The 16058-nt window shown below is 38.3% G+C and overlaps 1 protein-coding gene across 3 annotated transcripts in view; it reads left to right on the top strand.

The window, feature by feature from the left end:
- The first annotated feature begins 15 nt into the window (after positions 1 to 15).
- LOC106157515 (uncharacterized) overlaps positions 16 to 16058 on the top strand; it is a 33357-nt gene continuing 17314 nt past the window's right edge. The window contains exons 1-25 of one of the 3 annotated variants that reach the window (XM_087017502.1): positions 16 to 101; positions 930 to 1015; positions 1468 to 1635; positions 2018 to 2354; positions 2802 to 2908; positions 3209 to 3342; positions 3954 to 4042; positions 4801 to 5082; positions 5327 to 5740; positions 5997 to 7163; positions 7372 to 7488; positions 8021 to 8146; positions 8549 to 8623; positions 8973 to 9091; positions 10449 to 10553; positions 10812 to 10910; positions 11286 to 11319; positions 11963 to 12075; positions 12491 to 12674; positions 13058 to 13204; positions 13889 to 13974; positions 14295 to 14365; positions 14509 to 14576; positions 15062 to 15197; positions 15726 to 15799. In XM_087017502.1, the coding sequence (XP_086873628.1) occupies positions 971 to 1015; positions 1468 to 1635; positions 2018 to 2354; positions 2802 to 2908; positions 3209 to 3342; positions 3954 to 4042; positions 4801 to 5082; positions 5327 to 5740; positions 5997 to 7163; positions 7372 to 7488; positions 8021 to 8146; positions 8549 to 8623; positions 8973 to 9091; positions 10449 to 10553; positions 10812 to 10910; positions 11286 to 11319; positions 11963 to 12075; positions 12491 to 12674; positions 13058 to 13204; positions 13889 to 13974; positions 14295 to 14365; positions 14509 to 14576; positions 15062 to 15197; positions 15726 to 15799 (4297 nt within the window). In that variant the 5' untranslated portion in view covers positions 16 to 101; positions 930 to 970. Of the gene's footprint in view, positions 102 to 929; positions 1016 to 1467; positions 1636 to 2017; positions 2355 to 2801; positions 2909 to 3208; positions 3343 to 3953; positions 4043 to 4800; positions 5083 to 5326; positions 5741 to 5996; positions 7164 to 7371; positions 7489 to 8020; positions 8147 to 8548; positions 8624 to 8972; positions 9092 to 10448; positions 10554 to 10811; positions 10911 to 11285; positions 11320 to 11962; positions 12076 to 12490; positions 12675 to 13057; positions 13205 to 13888; positions 13975 to 14294; positions 14366 to 14508; positions 14577 to 15061; positions 15198 to 15725; positions 15800 to 16058 lie in introns of those variants that run through there. The other 2 variants (XM_087017501.1, XM_087017503.1) reach the window with 2 other exon arrangements.

Genomic DNA, 16058 nt, shown 5'->3' with positions numbered 1-16058 from the left:
GTATTAAAAACACGAAAATTCCCCAATGCCGATATATACTAGTCCGCATTTGTGACAAAGTGAAACAAAATGGTTGAACATATTAAGCTGTAACTTTAGAGGTAGGTCTCTCAGTACTCACCAGGAAGAGCTATAATAAGACTTTATTTTGGGTTGATTAGGCATTACTGCACACTAGCTTCCATCTGTGGGGAAATTATATGCTAATTAATCTACTTCCGTAGGCCTAGCGATGTAGAACGTATATGTACATGTCAAGGTTAACGGCTCGTAGAACGCTGTCGGATGTGTTACAAGTTACGGTAGTTGTTAGACGTGCACGGTCCAGAAGTGAAAACTCAATTCCTTGCTTAAATGTGTTTCGGTTTATTTTTGTCTATCTTTTTATGTAGCCTACTAATGAATGAATTAAAATCATTTTTATTTATTTATTTATTTATTTATTTATTTTTTTTGGGGGGGGGGGATAGGCCTACCCACTGTAGTTGTTTCGTAGACCAGGGGAAGATCCTGGATTATTTGAAGGGGGGTCTGCAGATGGAAAGTCGACCCCCCCCCCCCACGCCACTGGGGTTCAGGGCCCGCGAAAATCTTACGTAATTTAGAGGGCGAACGGTGCCATTTGGTACGGTTAAAACTATGATTAAGCTAGTCAAAAATGTAATTTCAAGAGGGGACCAGAATTTTTTTTCGCGGGCCCTGACCCCCCTCTAAATTCACCACTCTAAACCCTTAAAGGCTATATATAGTAGGCCTAAACTAACATAGTTTCACAAGTAAGGTTGGAAAACTAGTAAGGTTCTGGTATCTGAACTTATTCCGGTTCGTTGAAAGCCCATACATTTACTAAAGACGCTAGGAGATTTAGATAAGTGACGAGTGAATGTAAGACTTCAGATTTTACTTATGTGCCTTTTTTGTTGATTCAGGAACTTAATTGAACTGCCAAAAGGAGGCGCTGTTGTTCGCTATGGAGGGAAGAAGAGGTCGCGGCGACCGGGCGCCTGAACAACAGGTCGATATCGTTAAAACTTTATTGATAACGATTAAAGTGTAGCTTAGAGTGATGTGTAATGTTTGTATAGGTAGATTGGGGGTAGGGGGGGGGAGGGACGAGGAGAAAAAATTTTTTTTCCTAAATAAATATCCACTATTGTAGTGGGGTCAGCGGTGGGGGGAGGGTGGGGGAGGCATATCACCGTGGTACCACACCATTTAGCCTGACAAAATTATTTGTTTGTCAACGTTTTTAAAGACGAGAATTATTTTGACAATTAACAGGACCTAGCGTTAAAACCTACCAGGGGTAACGTTCTCAATTGATATTATAGGGACTAACATTTTAATTGATTCAACTTGCTTGTAAGAAATACATGTTAACTCACCGTTATTTATTTATTTATTTATTTATTTATTTATTTATTTATTTATTTATGGGTGTTAATTAATTTATTAATATTTTGACAGTTTCCTGTAGATCCCAACACAACCCACATAGGTTACCCACCAGTACCGCCCCAGGGTTACTATCAGTATGGTCAGGAGGGCAATGTGCAAGCTATGCCTTTTGGTCCTAATATCGACTACCAGGGATTTGCCGGTTACCAAGGCGACTTTGGTTACTATGGATATGAGGTGAGTAAATGAGATAAGCACAAAGGTCAGAGGTCAACCTAGAGGTCAGAAGTCAAGGCAGAGGGCAATCATTCACCTATTTAGTGATGATTATCATCCATTAATTGCATTAATTTCTTAAAGGAATTAATGATAGATTGACTTAAATTGAAATTAAATTGAATTGACTTGATTGAATAAATAAATAAACAAATGATAAATAAATAAATAAACAGATTAATTAATTAATGAAAAATGATAAAAATTATCACATTTTGTTGTCTAACATAATATTGACAAAGGTGAATATTCTATTAATACTTCTACTTTCCATTATTACAAATGAATACAGTACTTATGATATGTCTTAATGCATTTTTTTTAAATTTTGTTTTATTTCCAGGGTCAGTACCAGGGATATGACATCAGCGACCTGAGGAACGACATAAAACTTCTCAATACTACGGTGACGGGAAAATTTAATGAACTATCCGAAACCATGCAACAGATCAAACATCTGGGTGAAGCAATGAAGGCAATGGACGAAAAGATAGACGCGGCTCTCCAGGCGTCAGCCGGGGCGTCCCTCGACAAAAGCGTTCTGTCCAGGCTTCAGGAGCACGAGGACAAACTGGCGTCTATGGCTCTGGTTATAAACGGATGGCAAGCGTTCGACATTGAGCAGTGCGAATCCCTCGCCTCAACACGCTCTGATATGTTGGATTCCATCGGAGGCAGAGGTAAACCTGATCAGTCCAGGGGAAATAAAATAGCATCGGATTTTAGAAAAAAAAGCTGTTATTTATTTATGTATTAATTATGTAATTAATAAATTAAGTCATATTTTCTTTTTATTTCTTTTTTGTTGTTTCAGAAGAAATACACAGTTAATTATACTATAATTTGGACTGCCATTGAACATTTGTATTAAGCTACCAATATAAATTGGTTATACGTATGATTACATGTATTTATGAGGGTCAAACCACAAAAAAGTCTCTTTGATTTACTTTAGCCACGCTCAGATTTTCTTGTTTTATACTTCAGTAATTCTTCAATATGAAAGAAAAAACAAATTAAAAATTTATAGACTATGAATTAGTACTGAAATTATTACACAAGGTGGGTGCGTCACTGCCGTGTGGTTGCACTTTCCTTTGACATCATCCTTTTCACTTTTGTTGTAGCTGAGGTGATGAAACCCCAGTTTGGGCAACAGATATCCACCGATGAATCAAAGCTATCTGACACCGAGCTAACTGCCCCAAATCCAGACGTGTTACCCAATTACTCGGTAAATCGGTGATTTTTATATATATTCAAGAGATATGAATGAATACATGAAGATATATGAATGGATTTTGGGGGTTTTAATTACCACGTATAGGGAGTTTTTTTTTTGGGTTAATAAATCAACAGAATATCGCGTTTATGTTTACTTTTAAAAAATACAACATGCCATTATGAAAAAAGCAAATAGCTTATATTTATGCTTAAATTTCACGACGGTTTAATCCCCAACATTACATATGGACATTTGCTAAAAATAGTTGATTAAGTTGATTATTAAGTGGATTGTTTCATCTTATTAAAGTCGGCAACAGCAACTGCGAGTGGGGATGAGAATTTAGGGGAAGAAACGTCCTTAAAAACCACAGCGCCATCTAGTAGACGGAGTGATGATCCAGCTACGCCAGTAGACCGGGTACAAGTCTCCGGGGTCTCATCGTAAGCATTGGAATTTTTTTTATCTGATTGTTTAATCTACCTTTCGTTTGAAATGACTTGGTTTGGCTAACAGGAACAAGCAAATGCATCAAATAAAGAGCACCAGACGATCATGTTATGCTGACTTTAAATGTATCACCTGTAAGGTATTAACACAAACAAAGACCAAATATGGGATATTACTAGAGAAAGACGTAATGCATGCTTGCGAGCCCTCTGTTTAAGGAGGGGGTGGGGGGCTCGATGCCTATGGTCCGGTCATATCAAAGACCATTAAAGAACTACCAGTTGTTGTTTCCCCTCTATAAGCATTCACCATAGGGCCCATACAGAATAGGGGACTAACTAGTCCGAGGGTCAAAGATGGCTAACCCACTTGAATAATTCCCCACAGGGAATCTATTCAGTGTCAATTAGTGGATTAGACGGCAAGCTTTGTAGTGGGTCGTCATATTTGATTCTCGGACTAGCTATGAGATAACCAATTATCGACATTTTCCTTTATTCAAACATTGTTCGAAAGTCATACAGAAAAGAAATTGGGCTATATTGATTGTAAGATCGAGGGTAAATTAAGTAGTGGATTTCATGGAACCTATTTTTTATTCAAGAGTTCCCGTTGAAAGCAACCAACAGTTGAACCCAGCTCCAACCACGCTGGCGCCACCTGTTGACGAGACACCCCTTGAGGAACAATCAGGTTAGAACATGTGAACAGAATTTCTGGAATCAACAGCTTGAATCTTTTGTGAAATAAAGAATACTTCCCACCAGCTTCTACGTGTGTGTTCTAGCTGTTCTTTCTGTTGGAAATCCCAGTGTGGATCATTCGAGATAGCATAAGGGCCCATTCACAAAGAAACTGTCGTTCTACGTAGATCGACCCAAGCCCGAATTCAAATCAGATAAACAGATTAACTCGCCTCCTCTTGTTTTCCACGTACTCAAATACTAACCAGCGTTTCTGTATTCTACTCATAAGGAGGCGTGATGAGCTCTAATCTGATTGCGTTTAGCAAGAGTCCCCTTGGACTAGGGTCGATCTATGTAAAACAATAGTTTCATTAGAAATGAGCCCTAAGACTGCTGGTTTATCTGGTGATCCCTTGTATTGATGTATTGTGTATTAGCCAGTGTTCCACGAAATGATGTGATATGCTTAGTGATAAAGATAGCAGTTGTGATAGCTGAATACGAAACTAGGTTACATAATCATTTCATGGTCTCATATAAAAGAAACAAAATAAAGTTTTTGGGACATTTAATAAATTGGATTCATTTTAGAATTTGTTAGATTGTACTTCTGCTTATCTTTTTCCACCTCATTTGTGTGACATTCACCGCCTGGTTTTAAATGTAGCAATGGCATCACGGTTCCCTAATAAACCTTTCTCTGGTATATTACATCAAAATATGCTGTCTTGTTCCTTGATTGTAGCGACATCTATTTCTTTCCAGGTTCCATGACACAGTGGCAAAGGGATATTATACAGAATAACTTTGTGTTTCTTGTTGAGAACTTACGGATGTCGCCACTGTATCCCTACTTGTACGAAGACGCTGTTCTAGTGGAGTCGGACCGCGAAGTCCTTGAGAGTAAAAAATCAAACCTCGAGAAAAACACACATTTTTTGATACAAATATTACGTAAGCGAGGTGCACGCGCGTTTGCGTCTCTTAAACGAGCACTCACCAAGACGGGAAGCGGTTTCATTGTCGAGGCACTGGAGGGAAAGAAAAGTACGCCAAACATGCTTCTTTTTTTTTCTTCTTCTCCTTCTTCTTCTTCTTCTTCTTCTTCTTACCTCCCCGGGACTAGGGATATAGAATCTAACCTAAATGTCAAACTCATTAATGATTTGCTAAAACCAACATAAATGTTCGTTAGGAAAATAAGATCATAGGTCATGCCATCTGGATTATATTTCTTAAAGGTGATTGTAGACATAGCAAGACTAATTACATGGATGTATTTCCATCCTAGGTTATGTCTACGGGCAATTGGAAGTACGTCCTACCACCGAGGTGCAAGGGCCTCATAGCGACACTGTACAAAGGCAGCTGGCCACGGCGGAATCTGTGCTTCAGAGCAACATCCTGAACGACCAGACGAGACAGAAGGAGGTCGCCTATTCTTTGGCCAGGTTAACAACTCCCCTGCAAGTTGATTCCATTTCCCAGGGAAGTCTCATCTTTGACCTGAAGTTTGGGGACTTGGACCAACTGGACGCGTTCTGGCAGTGGTCACGTGGGCGGGACTCCCCGTTGAAAAGACATTTGGAGTCGATCCTGCTGACAGACGATATCCGCCATCTTGTTCCCGGGCTTAGGTTGACACTGGACATAACTACGCCTATGACGTGGGCAGAGTACCTGAAGGGACGAACGCTTTTAGGGGGTAAGCATTTCTTCTTTTACTAATTTATGTGATAATTCCAGCAGCAAGATCTTAAATCGGAGACAATGAATTTGACAGTCTTTGTGAACCAAGGTTTATTCCGTGACTCATTTTGTCATTGTATCATAATGAATACTGTGATAAAATGTTATCTTTTTAAAAGAATATTTTATATTTCAAATATATATGCTTGGTAACTTTTGTTGCATTATATGTAGTATTTAAATGAATTGATCATACTTTAATTTCCCCACAGGTAAATTCTTAGACGGCTGTAGAGACGACTTTGTCGACCACGGTCCACGGAAAGATAACCCCCCTTCCGCCCTCAAAGTGGCGGCATTATTGGATTCCAACCGTGCCTTACCTTCAAACGTCCCCACATCAAAAGACGTTTCTCTTTGGGCGTTTGAGGATGGGCGTTTTGATGTTGTGACAAAAATGCATGCTTTTCGTAATGAAAATAAAAACTTAGATGAACTCAAGCGCGAACGGATAGAGAGATACTTGCAGGCTAGGGAGAAGCAAGTTGCTTCCCTGCAGAAACAACTCGATGATTGCAATCAGGAAATTGAAAATAATAAACATGAGCGGATACGAAGGGATGGCGAGTTCGAACGCCTTTCTAATGTCCTCGGAGAAACCAATGGTAAAATTCTACAGAAGGAAATGGAGTTGAACGATCTTCGCCAAAGGTGCAACCGAAGTGCTGGAGCAATGCAAGAAAAGGAGCATGAAATCGCGGCACTGCAAAGTGAAGTTGTGAAACTTACCAACGCTCTTGGAGAACAGACTGAAGGAACTACTGTACAAACGCTCAGGTCACAACTAGAAGCAGAGATGGAGAAGGTTGAAAAACTTCAACAAAGTGTTGAGGAGGCAGAGCTAACAACATTAGCATTTGAGGTTCTAGCCGAGGATGTAGGAAAATTTAAAGTGACCGCGGGCCAAAGATGTATGGCGTTAGAGCTGGGGAGAAAAACGCGACATCTTGAGAAGGCAAATGAACAATTGAAAAATGCAACTGCTAAAATTAAAACGCTTGAATCAGAAAAAGCCAAGTTATTAGAGGATTTGGAGTCTTGGCAAAAGTTTTTTGATGACCTCCCTCAATACATTGAAAAACAAAATCTCATAGTTGATTTAGAGCGGTTAACTAACAGGTTATTTTGTAAATCTGGTGGACATCAAAGTGAAAACATCAAACCAAACGGTGCGGAAGGATATGGTGTTCCTTCAAAAAAAGCTAGTGCTGCCGACCCAATTCTAAATGAAGATCACTTCGAGACCGAGCCTGGACTGCCCCTCGAGCAGACGTTAGAACAAACAACAAAAGCACAGACAATTCCGAACACGGACGATAAGCAGAAAGAAACGCCGCCGCCCAGTGTATCGAAACCAATAACTAATCCAAGAACGGGAAGTAAGTGTGTGTGTGTGTGTGTGTGTGTGTGTTTGTGTGAGAGAGAGAGAGAGAGAGAGGATGGAGGGTTGGACGGCAAGAGAAGATTTAACTAGTCTAATTGTTGACGAAAAATGACTGTAGTCTAATGAACGAAACGCGTCCACTTTTTGTAACCACACACACCCACACATTTATTTATTTATTCATTTATTGTGTCGTCCCCCAGGATGGAGTAAGAGGAAGACAAGCGGTCTGGACACTGTGTTGTGTGTGGACGTCTCTGGCAGTATGCAGGGAGAGCCCTTCACTCGACTGAAGAGAGGGATTAACCAGATGCTGGACGGTACATGATGCCAGCCTTGTCTTGAAAGATTAACCAAGATCAGATTATGCATGCAGTATAACAGGGGCAATTCCGAAAACTTAGAATAATACTAGTACCAAAATTTAAAAGTGAAATTTAGCACTTATTTTGAAGTTTTAATTTAATTAAAGATTTTGGAACTTTCTCGAAAGTTGGAAATATTAAGAACTGGTCCATTGTCAGTCCCAGTTGGCGAATTTTTTCTTTTTTTGTACAGTTGATTTTACTTGCCTCACTTCACGAAAGGTACCGGTAGATTTGGTAAGACATGAAACCAAGCGTTACGTGTTTTGCTAAGAAATATGTCAGTTTGGAAACCATTACATGAACATGGATTTCCCCTTTTAATAAAGATGAAATTTATATAATTAACTGGCGACTCTATAAACAATTTCATTTAATTTGTTGAGCATTGTGTAAAATTGGTTAGATTGGATTCTGTATAATTTTTCATTTCTGTTTATTTGCATCAGATATATGTGTGATGCTAGTTATAATTTTCTGTTCTCAGACATGGAATATGCAAACAACATCTACGAGTTTGAAGAGGACGTGGCTTTGGTGACATTTGGGGGAGAAATTGCGGCGACTGTAGTGCCTCTTACCACTGATTACTACCAGATAAGACGTGCATTGGGTACATCTTACCCTCCTCTCTCTCTCTCTCTCTCTCTCTCTCTCTGTGTGTGTGTTTGTGTGTGCGTGCATGTGTGTGCGAGGGAGAGAGTGTATGTTTGCTTTCATGTGTGACTTTTTTCATTCTTAAGTTCATCAAACCAATGATACTATAGATGATTATTTGACCTCATTATTGATAGACGTGAAGTCTTTGGCAAAACTTTTTGACAAGAGTGCAGTGCAGTCAGTTGTTAGTGAAACATCTTATTTGTTTTACAAAGGCACATGTTGATTTTTGTCAAAGTAGGATTCCTTTAGATAAATTATTCGACAACCGATTTTCTACCATTATGATACTTACCCCGTCTTACCATAGCAACCATAGCATATCACTTAGAATGCGTCTGTTGGTTTTTTCCAGAAAATATCCAACCCCAAGGAATGTCACCTCTTGTCCCCGGGATATTAGAGGCACAGCGGGAAATTCAGAGAAACTGTGAGTATTACCTTTTAGATAGAGAAACCAGTAATTAAGGATTTAATATACGAGCTCGGTGTCCCATTTTCTATGAGTTGACTGTTTGTAAACATTGTATTTTTGCTCTTGATTAAGATCTACACTGTATAGATGAAAATTATATATCCGGTAAGTTTAATTCAAGATTTAGCCAGATATTTAACTGGATTTGAATTAAATTTAATTAAGTTTAATTAAACGACTACCGTCATTTTGACGACGTTAATATGGTGAAACTGGCGTCACAACCACAGTCATAACGTGGTCATCGCTCCTCACAATACGTCCCTTCTTTATTATGAAATATGTGTTCTATCTCCTTGGTCAGCTGGTCAGTTGGTGGTATCCGGGAGGAAGGTTTCGGCCCGTATCTTGGTGTTTACAGACGGTCACCCTAGTGATGAGAACGACGTCGGGGCGGAAGATGTACCATTTGGGTCCACCACGGTGAGTGCGGCGGGCTTCTTCCGGCGAACAGAATGTCAATTTTTTTTGTTAAAAAGTGTCATATTTGTGAAAATATGCGCCATGAGAAACAAACTGTATACCCTGTTATGTGTGCGTGCGCATGTGCCCCAGCAGATTTTTGCCCCTTCACCTTTCCCAGTTTAACCCTCAAGAGACCAAGCTATTTTACTGCCTGAAATGACCAAGTGGGGTCATCTATGACCCCATTGTGCTCTGTACAGGGATCCTTATTATAAAAGGCTGTTGAGGGTTTATCACACCTATACTACTCCCAGGATTTAAGACAAGTATTTTATAATGATCTAATGTAAAAAGTATTTGGTAATAATACTTATATTACATGAAATAACAAAGCACAGATTTTAAGAACAACATTACACCGGTATTTAGACAGTCCTTGTCAGTTTCCACTTGCAGAATTATTCCTCTTTTTATTTGCCACACTAAATGAAAAAAGAACATTACAAAATTACTTTGAGTAAAAATATTTTGACTTATGTTGAGATAGCATCCTGCTAACTTCAATGAGAATAATTCGCTGACTTGCTGAGTAGGGAATACCCTAATGCTGGTAAGGAAGTCACTACTCAGAACACATTCAATCAACCAACATGTATGTTACTTCCACATCTGTGTATAAAACATAACCCACACAAACAATTTGATAATATATGTATAATATGATATCGCCAGAATTATTTAGTTTTCCAAAATACCCGAAAATTGTAACCGTCAAAATGAGAGACCCGGTTATGAGAACAAGTTCCAACAAAGCCACTGAAATTAGATTCAGCGATGCACTATTAGTAACATTTCAAGCTTAATCTTCACAAACCACTTATCTGTGCCTATGTTTTGAGCACACTGGCTGGTTGCATGAAGCACATGCATGTGGCATTTCCTTGTCAGTGTTGCGTGGGCAAAACATTTGAATAAAATTTAAAAACTAATATTTAAAAACCAATGCTTCTCTTTGGGGTCATAAATGACCCCACAAGAGTTTGTGATGTATACGCCACACTAATTAGTTGATCCATACAAAAAACTGTGAAAGTGTGTAGGATTAGTAGACTGACAAACTCATGCAAGGAAAGAAAATTTGAATAAAAAATAAAGAGATGGCACATTATATCATATAGCTGGGGTCGTAAATGACCCCACTCGGTCTCTTGAGGGTTAAGATGGATCCCATGGACTGCACCCCGACATATCAGAAAGAGGTTTATTTCAGCTGCCCTAGCTGACACTCTGAGTGAATTAACCGTGAACATTAATCAATTATTAACCTGTTAAATAACATTTTGGCCGATATGTATTCTCCGTCATTTTGTTTCAGGCGAAATATAAGACAGCGACGGCCCTTCAGATGTACGCTGATGATACAGACCGCCATAATAAAGCTGCTACCACTTTCATTGCTTGTGGGGGGAAGATTGACACGGTGAACTTCTCTCTCTCTCTCTTTCTCTCTCTCGCTCTCTCTCTCTCTCTCTCTCTCTCAGTTTCTTGAAAATAAACGCTCTTAAACCTGAAAACATCTATGTAGATTTTATTAGACTTAGACATACATGTAGGCTGATGAATACATTATTGAGAGATGCACCTCTCTTCGACATCGTGTGCGTGAAATATAACTGTAGACATTGAAATAGATAGTTTCTTTTGATTTATAATTGTGAGAAGAATTTTATAATTTTAGAATTTCCTGACATCCGTCGTTAAGATTGGGAACGGTGTGCTGCTTTCAGCTGACGATGACGTCACATGGCGGAAACTTGGCGGGTTCTACAAAAGAAAGGTAAAACGCAAGTGGTTATGTTAACAAGCGCACTTGGCAGTTCGTTTTCATTCATCTATTCATTCTTTTATTCACGCTTTCATCAAGTTAGTTTTCCACTTATTTGAGTAAGTTAGGCCCTATATATCTTTATTTTAATTTATGAATCATTTGTTGCCAAGAATCTGTTTTGACGTCTCCCTTAAAAGGTTTGCCTTTAAACGTTTCGCTCATTTTTAAAGAAAAAGAAGCCAGCTGTGTAATAATGGACAGATTATGCTCAGATTATAACATCTAGTAGGCCTATGAGCCCTTACATAATAGAATAATAGACCTATTTTGTTTTTACACCGCATTTTACCCTATTGCAAGCACGTAGATACTTTTTTTATTTAGGTATGGGTGTGCCGATTTGCTGCTCCATTTAAAGGTAAGACGACTATCTTATCTTTCACTTACTGCCACCAGTGCCTTTGTTCGTCTCATTCATATTTTGCAGAACAAAATTTGTTATTAATGATGTTTTTCTAACGGAAATGCTTTACGTTGTGCTACGTTGTACGCGCACGTTAAATGTAGGCCAGCTTTATCATTGCAACAAACACATCATAGAAATAATGTTTATACACATAGTTTATAATTAGAATATATACATGGAAACATGAACCAGTACATGTGCAAACATAGGCCTATGTATGTTCTACACCTAGGCTTACATCCCATTTCCATAGATTTTTAGATCGATCTATCCCTGTGGGGAGTCTCACTAGATTACTGTGAGCTTGGCCGGCTTAAGCGTCTGTCCCGCCTACTAAAAGCTGTAAGGGGGTAATTAACTATGGTGCCCACTCGGCTGACTGCAATTTAGCGTGAACCCCCAGGGAGCTAGGTCGATCTAAATCTCTGGGAAAGCACCCTTAGTAGTAGCCTAGGGCCTATATGGAGTACGTTCCCACGTGTAAATTACCAAATGCAATAAAACATGGATAACTCTCTCTCTCTCTCTCTCTCTCTCTCTCTCTCTCTCTATATATATATATATATATATATGTTATCTTGTATTGCCCTCTCAGGTACAGACGACATGAAGAGGCTGGTGGGTCAGGACGTGAAAACATTTGAATACTGGATGAAGGCCACCAAAGGCGCCGAGATCATGGAGGCCGACATGAGTGAATTTGATATGGTATCACATCATCCTGTTTTTGCCTTAATGATGCAGTGTTCTTTGGAGGATTTATTTGCTTTGGAACTCTCTGAATAGGCCTAAGCTTAATGGTGTGACAGGAATAGAAGTCCGCCAGGAATCGTAGTCCGTTTCAAATTATTTTCTACATTCGCCCATATACTAACCCCAATACCCCAACTAACCCTAACCTGTACTAGTCATATGGGACCTCGGACTTCCATTTCTAGGAATACCATTCCTGTCACAACGGATCTGAAAAAAAAAACAACATTTTTTAGAGATGTACCCGGTACTTTAAAGTATCTTAATAATGTTAGTGTAAAACATCAGTAACTAAACATACAATTTTCCTTATTATTATTATTTTTTTTCGCTTGGACTTCATAGCGGTTCTCTTTCATTAACATTCCAGAAAGAAATGTTCGACATGATGTTGGAACTGCAGGAGAACGACAAAGATGACGACAGCAGGGAGAGTGACCCGGAAGTACAGGCTCATCTCCCAATAGGAACAAGGGTCCGGAGAGGCCCCGACTGGAAGTGGGAGAACCAAGATGGCGGTGGACCGGGCACCGTGGTCGGATATGGAAAACGAAGCAAGTGAAACTACTCTTTAAATTTATTTTCACTTTTGTTTAGTCTTTCTTGGTCATACTTGCAAGGAGTCATGCGTTCTTGTAACATAAAGTCACAAATGATGCGTGTATTTATTTTTCATTTCTGTTTGGTCAAATTCACATTAACTTTTACTTTCGTTTTGCACAGGCATTACTTTCTTTTTGTACAAGCATAATTATATTGTAAAACGAATTTTCAATGTTATTCATACGAGCATGCCAATAAAATTAATTGATTTAATCTCTTTCCCTGAGTTTGACCCAATGAATACCCAGCTTCCGAAATAAAACATGAGACATATATGCCTGCTGTGTAATTGAAACTAATATTGGTGGCAGTCATATTGAATGCGTATTTGCAGAATGGGTCCTTGTTAACTGGGACGTTAATGGCAAGACCAGAAATTATCGTTTTGGAGAAGAAGATAAATATGACATATTTCAAGTGAATGAGCCACGAAAGCTGAAGGCAGACGAGTTGATAGCTGTTGGTGTCAAAGTTGTACGAGGTAAATGTAACAGCAATAAATGATTCTGATGCCAGATTGTTTTGATACAATCAGTCTTGGTCCAGTGTTTGAATTGTGGGATTTTTAATAGACATAAAGAAGATTTTCATTTGTTTTGGCCACGTGTGATATTGTTGAAAAGTTAATAGCTTAAGCTTTCCCTATTTACAAGTTATAATTAAGAGAAATCAAATAGGTAAGAGAATTTCTGAAGAGTCACAAAGCGTAAAACCTTTATCTTTTGAGTAGGGAAAAGTTGGAAAAATGTCAAAGTCACATTAAGCTTTATTTGATTGTTTAATTTCACAATCAAATTGTAAGTTTCCAGCTCGTGCATGACACATGTTAACTGAATTTTTATATGATCTAAGTACGATAAATTAAGATAATATTTAAATTTTCTTAATTGAAATCAAGTCAAGAAATTAGGTAATAAGGAAGTCTTGAATAGTGGAATGCAACATGAGAATGGAATATTACTGCTTATATATTACGCAAAATACAATGAAACGAAAACAAGTAAATGCGTGATCAGTGTGGAGAAATAGACTAAAACTGCTTGTGAATTTCTATAAAAAATCAGTCGGTGAATAAACGCTTGGATGCTCTAATTCGTCTTCGTCACTATAGTAATACTATTAGAGGACAGCGAACCAATCATACGTGACTGTTTAATTTTCTTAGGTCCGGATTGGAAGTGGCAAGACCAAGATGGCGGCAAGGGAAACGTTGGTGTAGTGTTTCGAGTTCAAGAAAATGGACTGGTCAATGTAAGCACCTTTTACTTTGCCCTTGGGAACTGATATCCAAATAGCAGTTGATACAAATAAAGTTCAAATGGTGATGGTTTATTTCTGAAACCCTATTTTAAGAGTAAATTGCATAGATTAAACGTAGATAATGAACTTATAGAAAACTTTTAAAAGAATATCATTTGCGTTTAAATTTAGTTAGTGTTGCGATATTTTATGTTAATTTATACGTTGACCTATTTAACTAGCTTTCCATGCAGAATTGTGCTTAGCTGTGCGGTACACATAAAACATTCTATAAAGATTACTGTTAAGACAGACGTTTCATTCAAAATTAGGTAATGTGGCCGACTAGGCAGGGATACGACTACAGATATGGGTTTGACGGATGCTTTGACCTGGAGATAGTGTAAGTTTTTTCCCTTTCTTTTTTGTCAATACAGGCCATGTGTATTAGACCATTTTGCAAATTGCCAAGTTTGTTAAGAATTGATATGTTGCTAACAAGTACATGTATATTCTCAAGCTACTTGAGTTAATTATTTTGGTCAGGGATGAGGAGGCAACCCCTAACTCCACCCCGAACCCTGCCGAAGGGGCTACGGGAATTCAGTTTAAAGGTATGGTCCTCAAATTGTATAGCACCCGTAAAATGTTGATTTTTGTCTATTAATGATTTTGGAAAACAAAATATACACTATATTCTTAATTTAACTTTATAATATAATACAATAGTAAATATTGATTACAATTCTCGTGCCTGAATAAGTGAACGAAAATATCTTCTGAAGGCTAACATAAGCAGTATTTTACTTTGTATATACTAGTACAAATGTACAACTATCATATTATTATTATTATTATTATTATTATTATTATTATTATTATGCTCCCCAAAGCAGGTTATACAGGGGCGGATTCAGAGGTATCTACTGAAAGTCTTCCAAATTATCTTTGTTGATTCATCCTCCAATTTTGACTGTCTTCCAACAGAAAAAATAGATACTCGTCAATGTAAACTTGAAAATCTGACCGTCTTCCGGAAGACCCAGAAGACGGCCAACAATGCTATCACTGTTAATGCTGGTGTTTTCACAATCTACAGAAGGAGAGCACGTGGTGTGGCAATGGTTACGTAATATGGAGTGGGTGATGTACCCAAGTGACGTCAACATGCGTTTGGAGCATGCGTACCAGGATAACATCCGGGGCACTGTTGAGGTGGAGTTCATGGGACTAAGGTGAGATAACCATATGACAGTATACAACTATCAACATCGGGCCGGTTTATTAACAGTGGCGGATTTAGGGGGGTCAGGGGGATCCTGGCCCCCCTTTTCCATTTCTGAAAGAAAAAAAAATCACACCAATGGCCCCCTCTTTAAATAAGAATTTTGAATAGTTGAATCATAGTTCTAAACCATATCACCGTTCGCCCTCTACAATGCCAAACATTTTCGTGCCCCTTCGGCGGGCCCTGAACCCCACGCAAAGGGAGGGGGGTCGGTTTTGCATCGGTGGACGCCCCCTTCAAATAATCCTGGACCAGTCCCTGATTAACCATTGAGAGAAATTTTGTTGGCTTATTCAGTAGGACATTTTGTTGGCTAATTCAGTAGGACATTTTGCACAGTTGAGGATTATCTTGATGTAGTGACAGTTGAATCTAGTACTTGAATCTCTTTAAAAGTGTATTTGTATAAGTCGTTTCATGGGAAAAAGGCATTTTAATTCAACGAAAACACAATAACCGACATTTTATATTGCAGACGCAGTATAAATTTTGCAACAATGTTTGATCACTGTAAAGACACTAATGAAGACTTCCAAATTCAGAGACTTGGTGAGGAGTGTTTCACGCAGTGTTATATTGTGTATATCTGTAATGCAAGATACATTCTGCTTCATTTCCTTGTCAGTCAAATGTTGGCTAATAAAAAATAATAATATTTATTCATTATTTTAGTCTTTAGTCCAGATGACAAACTTCAAATAATGCGTATCGATTATGGTCTCTGTTACTGTATAATAATAATAATAATAATAATAATAATAATCCAAAATGTGTTGCCTAAATGCATAATAAGGTTTGACATAAGAGA

This window comes from Lingula anatina, chromosome 7, assembly GCF_051362555.1.
Source record: "Lingula anatina isolate TDL-2025a chromosome 7, LinAna3.0, whole genome shotgun sequence".
Taxonomy (NCBI): Eukaryota; Metazoa; Brachiopoda; class Lingulata; order Lingulida; family Lingulidae; genus Lingula; species Lingula anatina.
Note: the sequence above shows the minus strand (reverse complement) of the source record. Positions and strands in the feature narration are given on the sequence as shown.